This window comes from Fusarium oxysporum, chromosome III, assembly GCF_013085055.1.
Source record: "Fusarium oxysporum Fo47 chromosome III, complete sequence".
NCBI lineage: Eukaryota > Fungi > Ascomycota > Sordariomycetes > Hypocreales > Nectriaceae > Fusarium > Fusarium oxysporum.
This window is the reverse complement of record NC_072842.1, coordinates 2224878-2242819: the sequence shown is the minus strand read 5'-3', so window position 1 is coordinate 2242819 and position 17942 is coordinate 2224878. Positions and strand designations below refer to the sequence as shown.

The 17942-nt window shown below is 48.7% G+C and overlaps 5 protein-coding genes across 5 annotated transcripts; 3 read left to right on the top strand and 2 right to left on the bottom strand.

Moving 5' to 3' along the window:
• Positions 1-99: 99 nt before the first annotated feature.
• FOBCDRAFT_290113 (P-loop containing nucleoside triphosphate hydrolase protein) lies at positions 100-4766 on the bottom strand (the record flags this gene model as incomplete). The annotated part of the gene is made up of 12 exons (XM_031176304.3): positions 100-252; positions 297-852; positions 902-1217; positions 1299-2634; positions 2689-3406; positions 3452-3546; positions 3595-3765; positions 3815-4150; positions 4199-4341; positions 4395-4422; positions 4480-4557; positions 4614-4766. 12 exons carry the CDS (start codon positions 4764-4766, stop codon positions 226-228), a joined length of 3957 nt encoding a protein of 1318 aa, XP_031047437.2. The 3' UTR covers positions 100-225.
• Positions 4767-6482: 1716 nt separating this feature from the next.
• On the top strand, positions 6483-8937 carry FOBCDRAFT_217908 (uncharacterized protein). Its single transcript, XM_031176301.3, has 3 exons — positions 6483-6974; positions 7028-8229; positions 8297-8937. The coding sequence occupies exons 1-3, from the start codon at positions 6680-6682 to the stop codon at positions 8696-8698; spliced, it is 1899 nt and encodes a 632-aa protein (XP_031047434.2). The 5' UTR covers positions 6483-6679; the 3' UTR covers positions 8699-8937.
• A 2215-nt stretch (positions 8938-11152) lies between these two features.
• Positions 11153-12471, top strand: FOBCDRAFT_290106 (uncharacterized protein; the record flags this gene model as incomplete). Its single annotated transcript, XM_031176300.3, has 2 exons — positions 11153-11443; positions 11493-12471. 2 exons carry the CDS (start codon positions 11153-11155, stop codon positions 12396-12398), a joined length of 1197 nt encoding a protein of 398 aa, XP_031047433.2. The 3' UTR covers positions 12399-12471.
• Positions 12472-13012: 541 nt separating this feature from the next.
• On the bottom strand, positions 13013-14816 carry FOBCDRAFT_290099 (kinase-like domain-containing protein; the record flags this gene model as incomplete). Its single annotated transcript, XM_031176291.3, has 6 exons — positions 14580-14816; positions 14366-14417; positions 14091-14298; positions 13803-13959; positions 13365-13750; positions 13013-13309 (listed from the first exon to the last, which is right to left on the bottom strand). The coding sequence occupies exons 1-6, from the start codon at positions 14584-14586 to the stop codon at positions 13013-13015; spliced, it is 1107 nt and encodes a 368-aa protein (XP_031047424.3). The 5' UTR covers positions 14587-14816.
• A 1697-nt stretch (positions 14817-16513) lies between these two features.
• FOBCDRAFT_22234 (ubiquitin-conjugating enzyme/RWD-like protein) lies at positions 16514-17369 on the top strand. Its single transcript, XM_031176289.3, has 3 exons — positions 16514-16695; positions 16760-16919; positions 16989-17369. The coding sequence occupies exons 1-3, from the start codon at positions 16648-16650 to the stop codon at positions 17255-17257; spliced, it is 477 nt and encodes a 158-aa protein (XP_031047422.1). The 5' UTR covers positions 16514-16647; the 3' UTR covers positions 17258-17369.
• The last annotated feature ends 573 nt before the right edge of the window (positions 17370-17942 follow it).

Here is a 17942-nt window from a genome sequence, read left to right as displayed (position 1 = left end):
GCTTGATCTCTTCTACGACGGGGCTCCAGACATTTACAAAGAGCGAGAGCAGGGTGTCGGGTTATCAGGAGTTTGTTATATTCATGCCCTTTGTTTTTCCGGGATAGAATATAGAGTAGAGAGCGATTTACATGTTTGATTTTGTACTCGCTTCCATATATCCGTTGATGGTTGGCGAGTACCAATGTCCTCAACTGCGCGGTCATTGCCAAATACAACCCGTTATTAACGATCTAAGGCTTGACTTTGGCACTATATTCAATCAGCACACTCCGTCACCGAGCAAGGATACTCACCATATTCCAGTAGACGCCCCGCCTCTTCAATAACTCTGCATGGTTTCCATGTTCCAGCAGCTGACCATCTCCCAATACAAAGATAACATCAGCATTCTGCACTGTGGCCAGTCGATGTGCTACCACGAGCATCGTGCGTCCTTCACTGGCTCTTTCGAATGCCAACTGGACTAGCTTTTCGCTTTCCGAATCAAGGGAGCTCGTAGCTTCGTCGAGAAGTAGGACTTTTGGGTCGCGAATCAGAGCGCGAGCAATCGCCACGCGCTGCTTCTGGCCACCTGAAAGTGATACACCACGTGATCCAATATTTGTATTGTAGCCCTCCGGCAATGAGACTATAAAATCGTGGATCGAGGCATCACGGCACGCTTGGTGTAGTTGCTCATCGGTGATTGCTAAGGGATCGACTCCAAGTAAGATATTCTCCCTGATGGTGCCCTGGAAGAGGGTGGCTTCTTGGGCCACGAGAGAAAAGTACTTTCGGCATTCGTACAAGTTTATATCGGTAGCATCCTTGCCATTCAGAAGGATTCGGCCCTTATCCAAGTCGTAAAATCTGTTTCTTCAGCCACGGTACAATGTAATTGCATGTCGAAGCGACTTACCTTTCCAACAATGAAATGATTGATGACTTTCCTGAGCCTGAGGCGCCTACGAGGCCAGCAAACTGTCCCTTCTCAATCTTCAGGCTCAATCCTTTGAATACGGGTGTGCTCCTAGTCGGGTACTTGAAGGCGATGTTTTCCAGCTCAATCGACATTCCACCATCTGTGTCTGGGATCTCCTGTGAGGTAGAGACCTTGTCTCGCGGTCTGCTCTCTCTCATGTTTAGAATACGATTCGCAGCTGCAGAAGCCATCGCACTGTTTGGCCCAAAGCCAAGGGCTTGCCCGGCTGCCTCGCTTCCATTTGTAATCGCCACTGTGAGATGTAAGTAAGGGTCAGAAGCGTTTGGGTCTCTATCTGCACTACTCGATACAGAACGTCATAAAGTTCACTTACTGAAACAGACGAAAAAAGCAACTAGACCAATTTCATGTCTTGATAAAAGACGACCTCCCCACCAGAAGTTCAGAGCTTGACATGCCATACTGGCACTATCAGAGAAACCAAAGAGTATGCTCACCCACCTAGCTTTTCTGTATGCTGATACAACGTGTTCGTTGAGTAAGTTCTGATATCGGAGGCAAATCGAATCTTCTAGTGTCAGCGAAGTGACCGTTCTAAATGCTCCTATTGACTCGGATGCAAACTTTGAGCTCTCTGCAAAGACATCATTGTTCATCTTCTCGAATGCCAGTTCGTATTTGAAGCGCCAGTACGCCGAAACGATCATTATGGGCAACACAACACAGCATGAGACGAGAGCTAGTTTCCATGCGAACGCGAACGCAATGGATATTGCTCCAACCACATTGAAGAGAGCGACAAAGACACTAGCCATGTTCAGTCCCATCAACTCTTCAAGTTGCTTGGGGTCCTGGCCAAGTCGGGACGTTATCGTTCCATGAGAGTGGTCTTCATGGTCAAAAAAGGATGTTTTCTGAAACATTACCGCATCAAAATACTGCTTCTGGTATTTCACGCGTATCGTGGATGACATCCGAGTGGCTACGAAGACAACTACAAAGTAGCTGATTCCGATTCCTGAAGCCAGGACGACGAACATGAGTGACCAGAAGTTGCTCCCGGATAGGTCCGAGTCGGTCCCTATGTCGTTGAAAGAAACAATAATTTTCCCAAAGATCCATGCCTGTAATGGCACTCCAGCTCCCACACAGGCACCGGCAAATAGAGTCAGAAAAAACGCTGGCCAGACATTCTTTGACTCGTAGAACAGTCGACCAAAGCTTGTAAAGAAGTTCCGTGCCTTGTCTTTAGAGGCCTCCGTGGACGTGTCAACCTCGGAAGCTGCAATACTCGTGACGTTGGCCAGGGTAGGCTTGTCCTCAGTTTCAACCGACTCATCTCCTGCATCTGTGGGTTCTCCAAGCGATAGGGATTGTGCATGTACAAGCCCTGAGTAGACTCCGCCCTCGATCGTCATGAGACTGTCATGTGTACCTGATTCGGCGACTTTGCCCTTCTTCAATACGATGATACGATCTGCTTTCTTGATGGTCGACAGTCGATGGGCTATTGTGATAGTGGTCCGGTCTTTAGCAGCTCTGTCAAGGGCCGCTTGAACAATCCTTTCACCACGAACATCAATAGCACTAGTGGCCTCATCCAGTATAAGTATACTTGGTTTTCGCACGATGGATCGTGCAATAGCCAGCCTCTGTCTCTGTCCACCGGAGAGTTTGGCACCACTATCACCAACGAGCGTGTCCAACCCCTTTGCATATATTAGCCTTGAATGGGTTTTCGCCAAGGTTTGGCCACAACTTACATCTGGCAGTCGATCAATGAACTCATCAGCGAAAGATTCTCGACACGCCTCCCTAACCAGTTCTCTCTTCTTGTCCTCGGTCTCATTTTCCCATGGACTTCCGATCAGACCATAGGCAACATTCTTATAAATCGTATCGTTAAACAAGAATGGCTCCTGCGAGACAAGACCTATCTGGGACCTCCACCACTTCAGATCGATGTCGTCCAACAATTGGCCTGCTGTCAAGATTCGCCCGTGGACTTCGATAGGAGGTCCTGATTCTTCAGGCTCATTATCAACCACGTTTTCGGCGTCGACATCCTCATCACTCTCATCTTTCTTGTTCTTACGACCCCCTTTTTTCTCTTTCTCAATGACCTTGGCAAGAACGTGTTGATCCTGTAAGGTATACCATCTCTGGATGAGTCCAACAATGGTCGATTTGCCTCCCCCGGACGGGCCGACGATCGCATTGATTTTTCCAGCCTCTATACGCAAGTCCAGGCCATCTAGCACCTTGACATGAGGCCGGCTAGGGTAAGCGAAGGTAACATCCTCGAAAATGATATCCTGTGTCGAAGAGACTTCGGGCTCCTTTAGAGTACCTTTGGCAGGCTGCGGAGCGTCGATAACAACAAAAAATTCGCAGGCTGCCACAGTGGCTTTTCCAACGGCCAGTAACGGCGTAGATGTTCGTTCGAGGGAAAGTACGACAATCATAACAGAGAGCAATACGCTGAGGCTATCAGCACAGGATCGTTTGGCATATGGACGGACTCACACAAGGACATCTCCCACGTTGTCCAATCTTCCCTCAGAATAGGACTTTGCACCAAACCAAAAACAAAGGGCGAAACCAGCATACAACCCGAAAAACTACGCATGTCAGCAGCTTCAAGTTCAGCCACCATCCAGGTTACTCACTATCAAACCAAGTTGTCCGCCGACAAGGGGAGAGAGAAGTTTACCATGTTGGCGGGTTTCCTCGGCGAACTGGGCGTATCGCCTGGAAATGCGTGATTCTGCACCACACGCGGCCACCATTCTGACGCTCGCCAAAGCTTCGCTGGCAACCGCACCAGCTCTGCCCTCTGCCTAATTCTTGGTCAGCAGTTGAGGTTTTTGAAGGCAAGGGCACTGCAACCTTTGTGATGAGCGCATTGACCTTGAGTATCATGGGCAGAAATGTGCCCAAGACAAGGAAAAGGTATAGGATGATTGAAGATGTGACAAGAGTCAGGGACCAGTTCTTGACGAATGCTACAATAATCGCAGCTACAATGGTTGAGTTGTATTCAACAAAGGTGCCAAGTTTTTCTGATATGCCTAGCTGCAGGACATTGGCTGTAGAAGTGATGGTGCCTGTGGCATAGCCTGGAGGCATTGAGTCGAGGACATGGATAGATTGGCCGAATAGTCTTTGTAGGTAGTGAAGTCTGATGGCGGATGACAGCCTGATGCCTATCATGCGGAAAACGAACTAGAGGTAGTCAGATCAGAACGGGTTTGGGTGAACAGTTGATCATACCTTGTTGATAGAGTTGAGCACGAAACGACCCAGGAACAGGGCGAACATATACAACGCCAACTTATCGATGCTTTTGTTGAATTCACTTCGCGATGTTGTGCTGCCTGGCATAAAGTATTCTGTAAAGTTGCCAACAAATTGTCCTAGTGATGTCGTCAGGAACATATTCAGAGTTGTGGGTTATGAATAGGCTTACCAAAAACTACATTCATTAATGGCAGCGTCTAAAAGACGCGTTAACTACTGATCTTGTCTTGATACCGAGGTTTGGAACAACTTACAATCCCTGCTCCAATGCTTGCAAAAAAGCCGGCAGCATACGCAAAGAAATCCCATTTTGTTGCATAGGAGAATATCCGCTACAAGTTATGTTAAGAGTGTCATTAATGCATTGCGCCCTCAGAGGGTTACTCACCAAGTAATCTTTGAAATTTGCTGTCCGCTCAGGTCGGACCTTTGCCTTGGCTTGTAATTCGTCTTCTGTTTCATCTTTTGTTAATGGGCCTTGAGGCTCTGGGGAAGGAGAGTTGGCAGGCTTCTCGATTTTGTCATGATGATCAACAGTCATGATGGCGACGAAACTTAGACACCTTCACGTAAGGAGTCTTGAACAGCAGGTTCAATATTTCAAATGAGAACAATCATGGAAACCGGGGGCTCGTAAAGTCGCGCATTAGCTCAAAGAGTGATCTGAGTAAAGGAGAAGAGGAATCGATGGTTGGCTGATATAGGCAGACATCAACTGATGCACTTCATAGGAAGACAGTACAGTCCAGACTTGTTTAGTATATTACCGTATTGGGAAGTCGTTGATACGAGATACGAGACCAGCAGGCATTAGAAACTGGTGATTCTTGACGTGACAAGGGCCTTAAATTGACGGTGGTCAATGAAGGTGCCTGTGGTGATTAACGGCGCAGGAAAAACAAGTGTATTCAGTCAGATCTATGTTTGAGACTGGACTCGATCTTTTGAACACTTTTCATCAACTAATCCTTGTCTGTCAGCATGCTAATGGCTTGGTCACCACAGACCATGTTTTGGCTCAGGGCCTGTGAAGAGGGCCCGAGTACGCGGATAGGGAGTTGCATGATATGGAACTAATTACACAAGAAATCATCCCAAATAAGCTTGGTTAACCGCTTATAATGAACTACCTCCCCTATCAACTCTAATCATGAGATTAGACAATAACCACGAGTCTGTACAAGTCGTCTGTCTGCCTGGATGCCCGTCATGGACTTGGTAAACTGACCTGTCCTATTCCTTAGGTCAGCCAATAGCGCCAGCTTGATATGATACCGGTTCCTAATTTCCACCCACGCTTCGGGTAAGCTCTTCGGGTTCGGATCGAATCAAGATTCCGATCCAATGTGAGTTGGTGGTGTGCATGCCAGATATCCCGTCGCAGCGTTCTTCTCCTCCACTCGCGTACCATTTTGGGCATGGGGTCCATGGAAGGATGGCTTTAAATCTGACGCGTAAGTGAGCGTCCCGTAATCTCAGAAGGCTTCGGATGAGGCTGATGTCCCATTTCCTAATTATTGTGGGTGCCAGATTGTCGCATTGGACAAGTCTGAATGGTAGCATCACTTCTTCGAACATAATAAGTTTCAGAGAAACTGCATTTAGCTTCCCCAAACATATCTAAAGTTCACTCACTATAGTATCTTCTCAACTACAAAGGGGAAAGATAGATGGCTACCCTATAACACAAGCATCTCACAAAACGACAATAGCAACATATATATTAACTAGCTCTTATGATAGTTTCTTGTGTAATCATCTATTAGTCCTTACTGTAATGAGCAACTATGTTGATAATACCATGTGGCTTTTTAGGTGAAGACTTAGACGGCGTAGCTTGATTTCCCACTACGATCATCCGCAAGTGCACAAGCCTCGTCAACTTCTATAAGTACTCCGATATATTTAAACCTCTCTCGTGAACCCCCGAGTTCTGGATCGCTGTGACATCTATGTCTAAATTATAAATTAGAGTATAAATATTTACCCTATAGGTCTATCTTCGGCCTGAATTCAATGCTCTACATAACAAACCCTGAGCTTGCATCGATGCAATACTTATAGCCTTTTCCCCAGATGGATAAACATACAATATCCTTCCTCTTCTCCCCAAACTTTCTTACACTACGGAGCCATATATTTTTTCTTACTACCTAATTTACAGTACCTATCTAATAATAAATCAAAACCAATTAGTGCAGCGTTGGCTCCCCAGAACTGGGCCACAATCAGTAAGGCATGCCCCACCAACTCTCTGGGCCAGGCCAGTCAATTCCTTCTCCCACTGGAAAGGTTTTATGCTCGATTGACTTGCTTGCTGGACTGTACCCAAAGTGTGACGCGTATCCCCGTCCCGCCGCTCGCATGATGAGCATCGGCCTCCATTTTTGTGGTGAATTCCAAAGCTTCAATTTCCTCTGAGGGCGTCGCGTCCTCGCATCAAATGATAAGGAGATGAGGCCAAAATCAGCCCCAATCAAATCCCTTTCCCTGAGCCGCATTACGGCAAGACCACTGTCGTCCACACCTGCCTGTCGGTGTCCGCCTTCCTGCCTTGCTCTTACTCGGAGGTATCGTCATTCAAAGTTCCTCAGCCTTGACCCCTCCATCACAGTCTTTTCCCTGCCCCGCTACGCTTCTTCTTCCTCTTCCCCTTCAAACCCCACCACCACTCTAGAGTCTCCCACATCACTCGAAATGGCGCCCAAGAATAAATTCGAGCTCAAGACCCCCAAGGGTACAAAGGACTGTAAGTGATCGAATCAATCGTACTACGGAGGGCATTCCTTAATACCAGCCAAGGGGAGGGAAAGGATATGGTTATCCGTGACCACATCTTCAACACCATCACCCAAGTCTTCAAGCGCCACGGAGGAGTCACGATCGATACCCCCGTCTTTGAGCTCCGAGAGATTCTCGCTGGAAAATATGGAGAGGACAGCAAGCTCATCTACGACCTTGCTGATCAAGGTGGTGAGATCTGCTCTCTGCGATATGACTTGACAGTCCCCTTTGCCCGCTTCCTCGCCATGAACAAGCAAATTCAAAACATCAAGAGATATCACATCGCCAAGGTCTACCGCCGAGACCAACCTGCCATGACCAAAGGTCGCATGCGAGAATTCTACCAGTGCGATTTCGATATTGCCGGCACCTACGACCCCATGCTGCCCGACGCCGAAGTCATCCGCATTATTACAGAAGTCTTTGAGGGACTTGGTTGGAACGGTGGATACACGATCAAGCTGAATCACCGAAAGATTCTTGACGGTATTTTCCAAGTCTGTGGAGTGCCTGAAGACAAGATCCGCACCATTTCCTCGGCCGTCGACAAGCTCGACAAGCTGCCTTGGGCTGATGTGCGAAAGGAGATGACCGAAGAAAAGGGACTTGATGGTGAGGTCGCTGACCGAATCGGAGAGTGGGTTGTTCTCAAGGGCAAGCAGGATCTACTGCAGAAGCTTCAGAGCACAGAGAGCTTGGCCGCGAACGAATCCATGAAGAAGGGAATGGAAGATCTTGCTCTGCTGTTCGAGTACCTAGAGGCCTTCGGCTGCCTGGATCGAGTTTCTTTCGACCTCAGCTTGGCTCGAGGCCTCGATTATTACACCGGACTTATCTACGAGGTTGTCACCCAAGGCTCTGCTCCTGAGGTCACACCTGGGCAGGAGAATGCTGAGTCTAAGCCTTCCAAGAAGAAGGGCAAGAAGGGTTCTGAGGATGACGACCGTTCCGATGACCCCACAGTCGGCGTAGGAAGTGTGGCTGCCGGTGGCCGGTACGACAACCTTGTTGGCATGTTCTCTGGCAAGAGCCAAATCCCCTGTGTCGGTATCTCCTTTGGCGTTGACAGGATCTTCTCTATCACCAAGGCCAAGATGGCCGCTGAGAAGAATGCTGCTGTCCGTAACAATGATGTCGATGTTTATGTCATGGCCTTTGGACAGGGATATTTGAAAGAACGCATGTCAGTGTGTGCCAAGCTGTGGGAGTCTGGAATCAAGGTTGGTTGAGCATTTTCCCACGAATCTTACTATTCCACGGAACAGAAGGCTAACTGTGCTATCACAGGCAGAGTTCCTTTACAAAGTCAAGCCTAAGCTGCCCGCACAATTCAAGGCCGCCGAGGCGAACGGTGTGCCATTTGCTATCTTCCTCGGCGAAGATGAAGTCAAGTCAGGCAAGGTCAAGATTAAGGAGATGGGACTCCAAGAAGGTCATCCCGAGAAGGAGGGTATTCTTGTCAGTATGTCCGACATGGCTAAGGAGATCAAGGTTCGGCTTCAACGCAAGCGAGAGCTTGACGAGATGACCAGGCAAGCCGAGGGCCTGAGGGTTGTCCATGGTATCAAGGGCGATGAGGTAAAGGATGCGGAGAAAAAGGTTGAGGATGCCAAGCCTGAAACCACACCAGCAGCAGTCGAAGCGACTCCAGGAACGGAAGAGCCAGCTCCCAGTAATCCGACAGCATAAGTTCTTTGTGACGAACCTCAATAAAACAGTTAAAACGATGGCCGTGGCGTTAAGTCTTAATAGAGAGGACGATCATTGCACGAAGTCACTGTTCGCATGAATGGATGATTTCACTTATTGTCAATCATGGGTAACAAAGTTGAGGAAACACGTTGTTCCGTGAAGCCAATCGTAGTCGCCTGTTTTTCTGTTTCGCCTTTGCCTAGCGCAGCCACGTTTGTTCCTCTCTACAACAAAACACTATGACAACCATGTGCTTTCGATCAACACGGCGGTGCTCTAAGGTCCTGCTGTCTGGTGAAAAGCATCCAGCCTCCAACGCTGGGGCTTTTGAGAACGTTACCACGAACGGGCAACAATGGAGACTGCGCACGTCTTGTGAGCAAAGAGATAATCCCCCATTTACGGAATGAATTGGAAGTCAGGCCGCGACCAATCCCTCCCCGCTTACGGCTCCAGCCGACGTTCTCGAGCAGAGAGGCTTGGATGGCGACCCCGAAGTTGAAACAAAGACAAACACAGGACTGGAGAGACTACCATAACGGCACAAACCTAGAGAGCCTTATTCAACCAGAGACGCAGGTACCGGGTCGCACGCATCTAGTACGTGGCGGATCAATAGCCGCATCCGCCAGTGACCATTGCATCAGGCGAACCTGCAGTCGCAACCAGCGTCAATCAAGTCGGGAGGGAGCTTAAGTTTCTGCTGCCACCTGATGACCACCCCTGCATCAGAAGGGGAACTCTGAAGTTTGGTTCTGGTGCCTATTTAGACGGCCTCAGGATCCCGACCTTCTGGAACCGAGACACTGGCGTTTGTCGTTCACGCCATAAGGCCGACAAAGCCGAATCGAGTGACTGCAAGTGCAGTTCGACTGCGTGTGCTTTTGCTCTGTGTTGTGTGATAATGTTTCATTCATCTCCCCCCCTCTTTGCATCTTCTTTTCCACCTGTCCCGTCTATAGAGGAGTATGGTGCTTCCTTGAAGATAGGTAGGTTTCTTTTCTTGGCCAGCCTATCAGCCCAAGTACGACTACTAGGGAGGGAAGGAGAAAAGAGCGAAGCAAGAGTGAGGACCGCGCGACACCTCCATCCCCAGTTTGGCTTAATTGGTTCCCACAAGATCGTGGAACCACTCTGCTCTTCTTGTTAAGGTTTCCTCATTACTAAGTAGTAGGGGTAGGAAGTAAGAGTATGGAAAGGCCCTAGGAGTGGTGCAATGTCAACCGGACACGAACCATGCAGTCAGGGCATGGCCCAACACACGAGTAGCTGAACAGGGTCTCAAGAAGGAAGATCAATCCTTCTCTTCAAACAAGGGCGAGGGCTGATATTGAGGTTGAACCTGTCATCCCCGGATCGTGTGTGTTATGTGAGCCCATGTCAAGTTGTGCTTATATCTGTGTTAGTGTCTGTTGGCCCGAGGACCGATGTATGACAGACACTCTTGGCCGTCACGTCTCAACTTCCAACTCACACATTGTCCACTTTAAGCCGATTTCGCTACCCTTTGTTCTTTTATGCCATGCTATTTGCCCTCCGCTGGGACCTCGATTTTTCGTAGTGTCTGACCAAAAACGACTCAACGGCATCATCGTTCTCAGAACTATTTCGAAACCGCCTGGCAACCAGCGAAGAGCTCGGCGCCGCTGACACAAAGGACGAGACCCAGCCCAGCAATGATCTTCATTGCCCAGAGATCGGTATTCCCGACGACGGAGTAGTATCGACGCTATAATATTTGATTTGTGCTTGTCACCTGGACAACTTTGGCACTGGCTAGATGGTTCATCGATGTGGCGTTTATATGCTCAACACCAACCGCTTTCGGATATCTTGAATTCCAGTCCATCTCTTAACTACCCGCAACCACCATCATCGCACGATTTTCAATATTTTCGACTTGTTTTTGTCTTTTCAACGTGAAGGAACTCATCAATCTGCTTCAGAGGCCTTGATATTTGTCTTTACTAGCTCGACGAGTTGTCAAGAATTCGCTTTGCAGCTCTCACAACCTTGGGCTCTCACTTACACCTCGTTTCACAGAACTATTTTTTTTCTCTTTTCTTTTTCGATACCTTCGTTGTCTTACCAATCAATTTATGGGACGACTCAGAATTGTCTCTCTTTGCCCCTGCCTGCCAGGGGAGACCATCAAAGACACTTTCACGTCATAAAACCTTTAGTGTTCTGTCATACTTGGTCCCCAGTTCGCACACACTCATGAGACTGACCACGAGGAGCTGAGCTGATAAGGCACCGTCTTGGTAACAAAATATTGGCATATTGGCCACACAAACCTTGGCCACGCCACGCGCGCCGCCGCTCTCAGTCCGGACTCTTATATTGTAACGCCCCCAGAACAGCCCTCCATCCACTCTGCCTCTAGACCACGACCATAACCCCAGACACGAGCCTTCGGGCTACCTACACTGAAGATTGTCACTTGTCACCATGGCTGCTTTGCTGCCTCAGCCAATTCATACAGCCACTTCGTCGCCTTGGCCTTCACCAACATCATCACTGTCCATGTCGCCACGGATGGAGACATGTCGTGCTTCAGTCACAGAGACTAACTCGCCAGAATGGCTTCCCCAGGCTCTGTCAGAGACTCTACATGTCCTGCCTTACACTTCCACCGAGTGGGCAAAGGTGATTTCGGATGTCAAGAGAGAATATCTCAACCGCCGTTATCGTCCTTGTGCAACCCGCTGCAGTGAAATCCTGGACAATCTCAAAGATTTCGTAAGTTGTCTTTCATTAACGGTGGTAAAACAGTTCTAATGAGAACCAGAGCATCGTTGAGCCAGCATATCTCATATATCTTCACTTTTACGCAGCCAACTCACAAGAGATGCTTGCTCGTGCACTTCATCAGGCCGCCCCAGCACGAACCACACTCCTCAACCAGGCTCGTGACCATTATCAACGTGCCTCAACACTCATCAATGCTGCAGACTCAACAGTTGGTCCAGCATTACTGAGAAGACCGTCTGGCACTACTACAACACTGCCAAGCCTCCACTCTGCCGATAGCTCTGTGAGCTCCCACGTATCGTCAACATGGACTTCGTCTCACGGTATATCTCCGGCATCATCTATCTCATCGATTCAAAGCGTGCCCACTTCCAAGCGTAAGAAGAAGCGAGTGACTTTCAGCGATGTGCCCGTGGAGCTTCTCGAACGTCCGGACTCACCAACGCTTGGCCTAGGCAGCTTTTTAGGACCTGCTCGTTCAATATCCCCAGAGCTTTCTGCGGGAGATTCTTCTGCTGTGCTAGCACCTCTGCGGTCATTGACTCAGGCGCCTCGGTCAATCCTCACTCCGCGCTCAGCACAAAACGAGGTCTCCCCTTCTACAGACGCAGAGCTTGATCCCTTCCGCCATGCTCGCTCTGTTCACCGCTACAGTGCTCTCCTCACGAGCCTGCAGCGCCAAGTCTTTCGACACCTCAACTTCATCGAGACAGAGCTCGGCCAACAGCACACTACCCCCCCGTATGAAGACACACCCCCGTCGTCTACCACTGTGAACATGGTCACTTCTGTGTCCGCTACGCCGAACGCTGACAAGACGCGTTCACCGGAGCTACAGGCACGGATAGAGCGACTCCGTGCAAAAGGCTGGGAACGCAAGCGATTCGACGCGCGTCGGTATGCCGAACTTCGCGAGAGTGCTTCGGCAGACATGAACGACTAAACTCTACTCATTTCAGTCGCCAATCGGTTACCTTTGTCGACCCAATGTTTATGAGAATGAAAGTGGACGGATGCTCCTTTCATCATGTATGTATGCTTATGAGATGTAAATGATATCACGAGGAGAGATCATGCAACTGGTTCCAAGGATACGCTTGACGCGTGGTTCGGGATAGAATAATGATGGTCACTTGTATTAGCACACCAAAGACTGGATCTTTAGCTTGTTAGGATAGAGAAGTCAGGGGAAGACCACACAAGATTGTTGGTCAACTGGGAGGCTACCGAATATAGAGCATTTATCTACTCTGCACTATGATCTGAGTGAAAAACATGGAATTCGCTTGGGTTAACGGAGGCATTCAATTCCCATTTTTTTAGACCCAAAGAATATTTCCGAAACCAAAAAAACAACGCTTTCAACCCAAGGAGTCGCATCACCCTTTGCGACCAATTCTGACTCGTCTTTCCCATCCGTGCTATTGCCCTTCTTTCGTGCATCTTGCGAGGACTCAGGTTGCCATTCATCTCGGCATTATACTAAGGTCGCCCACCGTGGTGCTGTCCAATATATGTGAACATGTCTGCAATTGATTGGAATCCTCGATATATTTATTAAGCCTGGAAACTTCGACGCTTGGCATCCTTTTCGACCTCTTGAGTGACACGGAGAACTTCTTTCTCCTCCTTGTCGTCGGCGAGCTTTGCTCTGGCGACCTCGGAGAAGATAGCTGAAAGATCCGAGTTCTCCGGGTCCTCCTCCATAGCCTTGAGCTTCTCGATACGTGCTTGGAGCTTGATCTTCTCGATGATGCGCCTGAATCGGCTTCTGGCGCGGAAAGACTTGATCTCGGGCAACAAGTTGTAGTCGGTAGCGTTCTTTCCGGTGAGCCAGATATGACCCAAAGCTTCCTGTATCGCGAAGTTAGCTCAAGCATTTCCGCTCGTGACGACAGTGATGTTCTACCTCGCTGGTCCAACGCTGATCAGCATCTGGGTTGATCAGATGCAAGATGAAGTCTTTTGCATCGTTGCTGACGTCCTTCCAGTATCGCTCGTGGAAGACAACCGAGTTCTCAGTGCACTCCCGGATAAGGTCCTGGAGGTTCTCACTGCGGAAAGGCGAGTAACCACAGAGCAAAGTGTAAGTGATGACACCCATGGACCACATATCCACAGGCTTTCCATGACCTTCCTTGCGCATCACCTCGGGGGCAGCATAACCGAAAGAGCCAGCCATGGTCTTGAGAGACTCGCCCTTTCCGTCGAGCATCTTGGCAATACCGAAGTCGGCCAAGACAAGGTCAGAATCGGGATCTCTGCTGAGGTAAAGGAGGTTCTCGGGCTTGAGATCTGAAAATTGGGTTAGTTGGTGTCCAGGGATGTGCTGTTTGAAGCACTGTACCTCTGTGAACAATGTTGTTCTTGTGAAGGAAATCGACAGCAAGTAGAATTTGCTTAATAGTCTCAGCGGCATCCTTCTCAGTGAACTTGCCCTGCTCGCAAATGCGATCGAAGAGCTCACCGCCGGTAGCAAGCTGCGTCACGATATAAAACTTGTCCTGAAGACGCGGAAAAGGTGAGCAACATGACATGTGGGAAACCGAGAGGAGGGGCAGTGAACTGGGCCAGGATTCCAAGAACTTGACCTGAGCGGGGATCGGGATGGAGATTTGGGGTTGAATGAGCTTACTCTCGACTCGAACCAGTCAACAAACTTGACAATGTGAGGATGCTTGAGTTTCTGGAGCATCTCGAGCTCGTCATAGACCATCTGTTCGTTTCCCTTCACATTTCGTTTGAGGATTATCTTGACGGCAACCTTGCCAGTTGGGCCATCAGCCTCCCTGACGACTCCATATGTTCCAGCTCCGAGTGTTCGACCAAACCTGTACTTAGCTCTACAGTAGAAAGCATTTGTTAGGAATCATCGGATTTGTGATCGAGGTCAGGGGATTTCGGGCGCACTTCTTATCGTAGCTCTCGGGTTGGCCATGAAGCCTGTTCAACATGCCGGCGACTACACATGACGACCGTGGTCAGCATATAATTCAGGGTGGATCAAAGGTTTGTAGGAGGAGAATCAAGCAACAGGACGGGCTCTTGAAAGTACAACACCAGACGCAAAGGCCGAACCGCCAGAGCGGGGAGGGGAATGAGGCTGTGAATAGTCGCAACTTACAACTCATGGCGGCAGTTTTGGCGGGGTAGAAAGCGACCCGTTTGGGTTTTGGAGATGGTAAGCTAGAGGGGAAACGAAGACAAGATCGAGTCTGTCTTTGCTGATAAGACGGGATGATCCGTACCCGCGCGACAATTCAGTCTCAGACCCAAAGAGTGTTACAGTAAGTCTGAGAGGATGAAGCCTCTGGGATAACGGGAGTTATGTAAGAAGAGAAAGTAGGCGACGAAGACGGACGGGACGAGGAGGAGGTCCTTGTTAATTAGCTTGCGACACCTACCTACTAACTTAGCTACGGGACCCTCCACTGACGACTGACGGGGCAGACCTGGGGGCCCTGGGGCTGTCAGCAGCCCACCCAGCCAGAACCTGAGCAGAGAGCTCCGTCCGCTAGCGGGTTGCCACCCGTGAGGGAGCAAGAAAACTTGGGACCTCTATCCTAAGTGATAAAAATATTTAGGCAAATTTCGTGTAGACTTAGGGAAGCTTTTAGATCAGTTTTTTTTATCACTTGGGATAAATGTCCTAAGTTTTCCTGCCTCCCCTCACGAACATGAATGGCTGTGGTTGGTTGCAGGTGAAGGAGTGTGGCTCAGGCATTTACAATCCCTGGGCTGAAGGCATCGCCGGATCCATCTGATGGATGCTGACAGGGAAGAAACCGCACCTGTAATACCGGTAATTGCAGGTGAGGCTGAGTCTTTGTGGATCATGATATATCCATTCCTGGAAGCAATCGTCGAGTTTTCGCTTAGGTTCGTGGCTGAGCAGAACAAAACTACAGGAAGGAGTATCATCGTAATTGATTGCTTCCATCCTTTCCAAGGTGGGGGCAGGTTGCCTCTCAATGCACCCAGCCCTATGAGGCTGCTTACGAGCGTTGTTGGTATTTCACAGGCTGCTATGCCTTGCGTGCTATTAACGTTCGCATGCCCTGAAGTATGGAGGCCTCAGTAGGTTAGCGGATGGTTTTCAGAACCGTCAACTTGATCGTCTCGCCTCGAAGCTGGACATCATCAATTCTCATGCGCAACCTGCTGGCTGGCCATCCATTTGGGCAGCGAAGGAAAGCGACTGGATAGGGTTATATCTTATCAGCGTGATTGTCCGTAAGCTAAAGCCATCAGCGATTAGCTGCTCACTGTAAGCTGAACACAAAATGGATGTCTTTTATTACTAACAAAACATGTGGTATTAACAAAAGACGCAACATTTTTGGGACCATCTATGACACATAATATATTCAGAAATCTCTAAATTGAATTTTATTTAACCTGGGCTGGAAGGTATAGTCAAAACCTGTGTAACTCCCATTGGCTTTGCAAAAATAACATCGACTTACGTGGTACAATGGTCCTCTGTACAGAGACCAGGCCAAGGTTAAACAACCGAAATCAGAGTTAATATGACAGGTAGAGACTAACGATAAAGAATAAACCCTAGATCCGCACTCTAATAGCTTCATAGTCTCATTCAGATACTAATGGGACAGGTCGATCGAAGAAAATCAAGCATAGCCGTATAAGTTCACCCAATAGCACAACACGAATCAGTTTATGGGCCTAGCTCAGTTAACTCTGGTCCATGTCTTGACACTTGTTGTCGATCTCCAAGACTGGGACATGGTTGACCCTGGGCGCTACATCAGAAAAGAATATGATGTATTAGATAGCCCACAGTGATGGGAAAGGCCAACATTCCAATGCTGACAAACACCTTGGGTTCTATTATAGAAGTCTGCAAACAACAGACTCTGCAATGCCTTGCAGTAAAGGAAATGTTTCAGTATGTTTTGAACCAATCATACCCAGGTAGGCATTCCCGAGTCCGGCTGTCCTCAGACCCATTGACTGGGCCCTTCTTTCCACTACCATGGATGATGGGGGGTTCTCGATTGTGGGCGCAGCATCGCAAACGGCCCCTCCTTGCCCAGTGTTTGACTGTTCCACCAAACCACGCCTAACACTTGTTCGAAACCTTTCACCTACATCTGATCCTCCGCCACGCTTCTTTTACTTCGCACGTTAATTAATCTAAACACCAAGGGAACAATTCAACTTCATCGACGATGGCTGGAGCCACGCGGGATAGGCGTTTGGTTAAGGAGCTGGGCAAGGTTGGTTCTTCACATCCCTTCATCAGCGCATCGTGGACTCGACTGACGCTCTTGTGCCCCGCAGATTCATAAGGATGGAATGCCCCCTGGTATCACATTGATAGAACGCAACGACAGTGTTGCTGGCGACTGGTTTGTTGATATCCAGGTTCTCGACGACAATCCGCTTTACAAGGACCAAATCTACCGCCTCAAGTTCCACTTCCCCAAGATGTATCCCATAGGTCCGTGAATGAATTCGCCATATTCCTGCAATGCTCGTACATGGTTCATATACTAACAATACGGTATAGAGCCCCCCGAGGTCACCTTTGACAAGCAAGCCGATCGGCCCATTCCTATGCATCCTCACATATACTCCAACGGCATCATCTGTCTCGATCTTTTAGGTCAACAGGGTTGGAGTCCCGTCCAGAGCGTTTCGAGCGTATGCATGAGCATCCAAAGCATGTTGACGAGCAATGACAAAAATGAGCGACCTCCTGGCGATGAGGACTTCGTGCGAGGCAATAAGCAACGGCCCCGAGACATCGAGTTCCTCTACCACGATAACACCGTGTGAACGGGACGATGCGGTCTCGTCATGTGCAGACGAATGCATGAGGACTCGGGATATTAATAGCATTCATTTGGCGTTCAGGACACACCATCTGGTCGTGGCAGGAGATCAGCGTATGGGATATAGCATTTGCATTTACCGACGGAACACAGTTGTTGAGACTGCGCATTTGCATGCCTCAGGCTGAGGCTGGGCATAAGCATATCTAGTACACAGTCAACATGGCTCAATGATGAATATCATGAAGAGGGCGGAAGATGGTCTCCGCAGAACACAATGGCCAGGTGTATGATATTTCTAGTTGCTTATGATGATGATGAGAATCTGCTAGACATTTGTTTCTCTGCCAAGCCATGCATCTTTCATACTAGTTGCTAATGACTCCATCAACTGAAGTGAGAGGTTAATTAGTGTCTTCATATACATATATCCCGCGACAGAGAAAAAGACGGCCGCTTACTGTCACATATATCTGCTTATGTACTACAGTATACTGTACATCTTGTAATTATCCATCACCTTGAACTCTTGATACTTTTTAAATCAGTAAGATTAACCCGAACCAATTTAGGCCTGACTTCAATTATACGTCGGCCCCACCAATGAAGCGTCGCTGCAGTGGCTGATGCAGCAGCTCCAGAGCCCCCCACTTCACTGCCGTCATCCGCAACCTTATAGAGCTCCATCA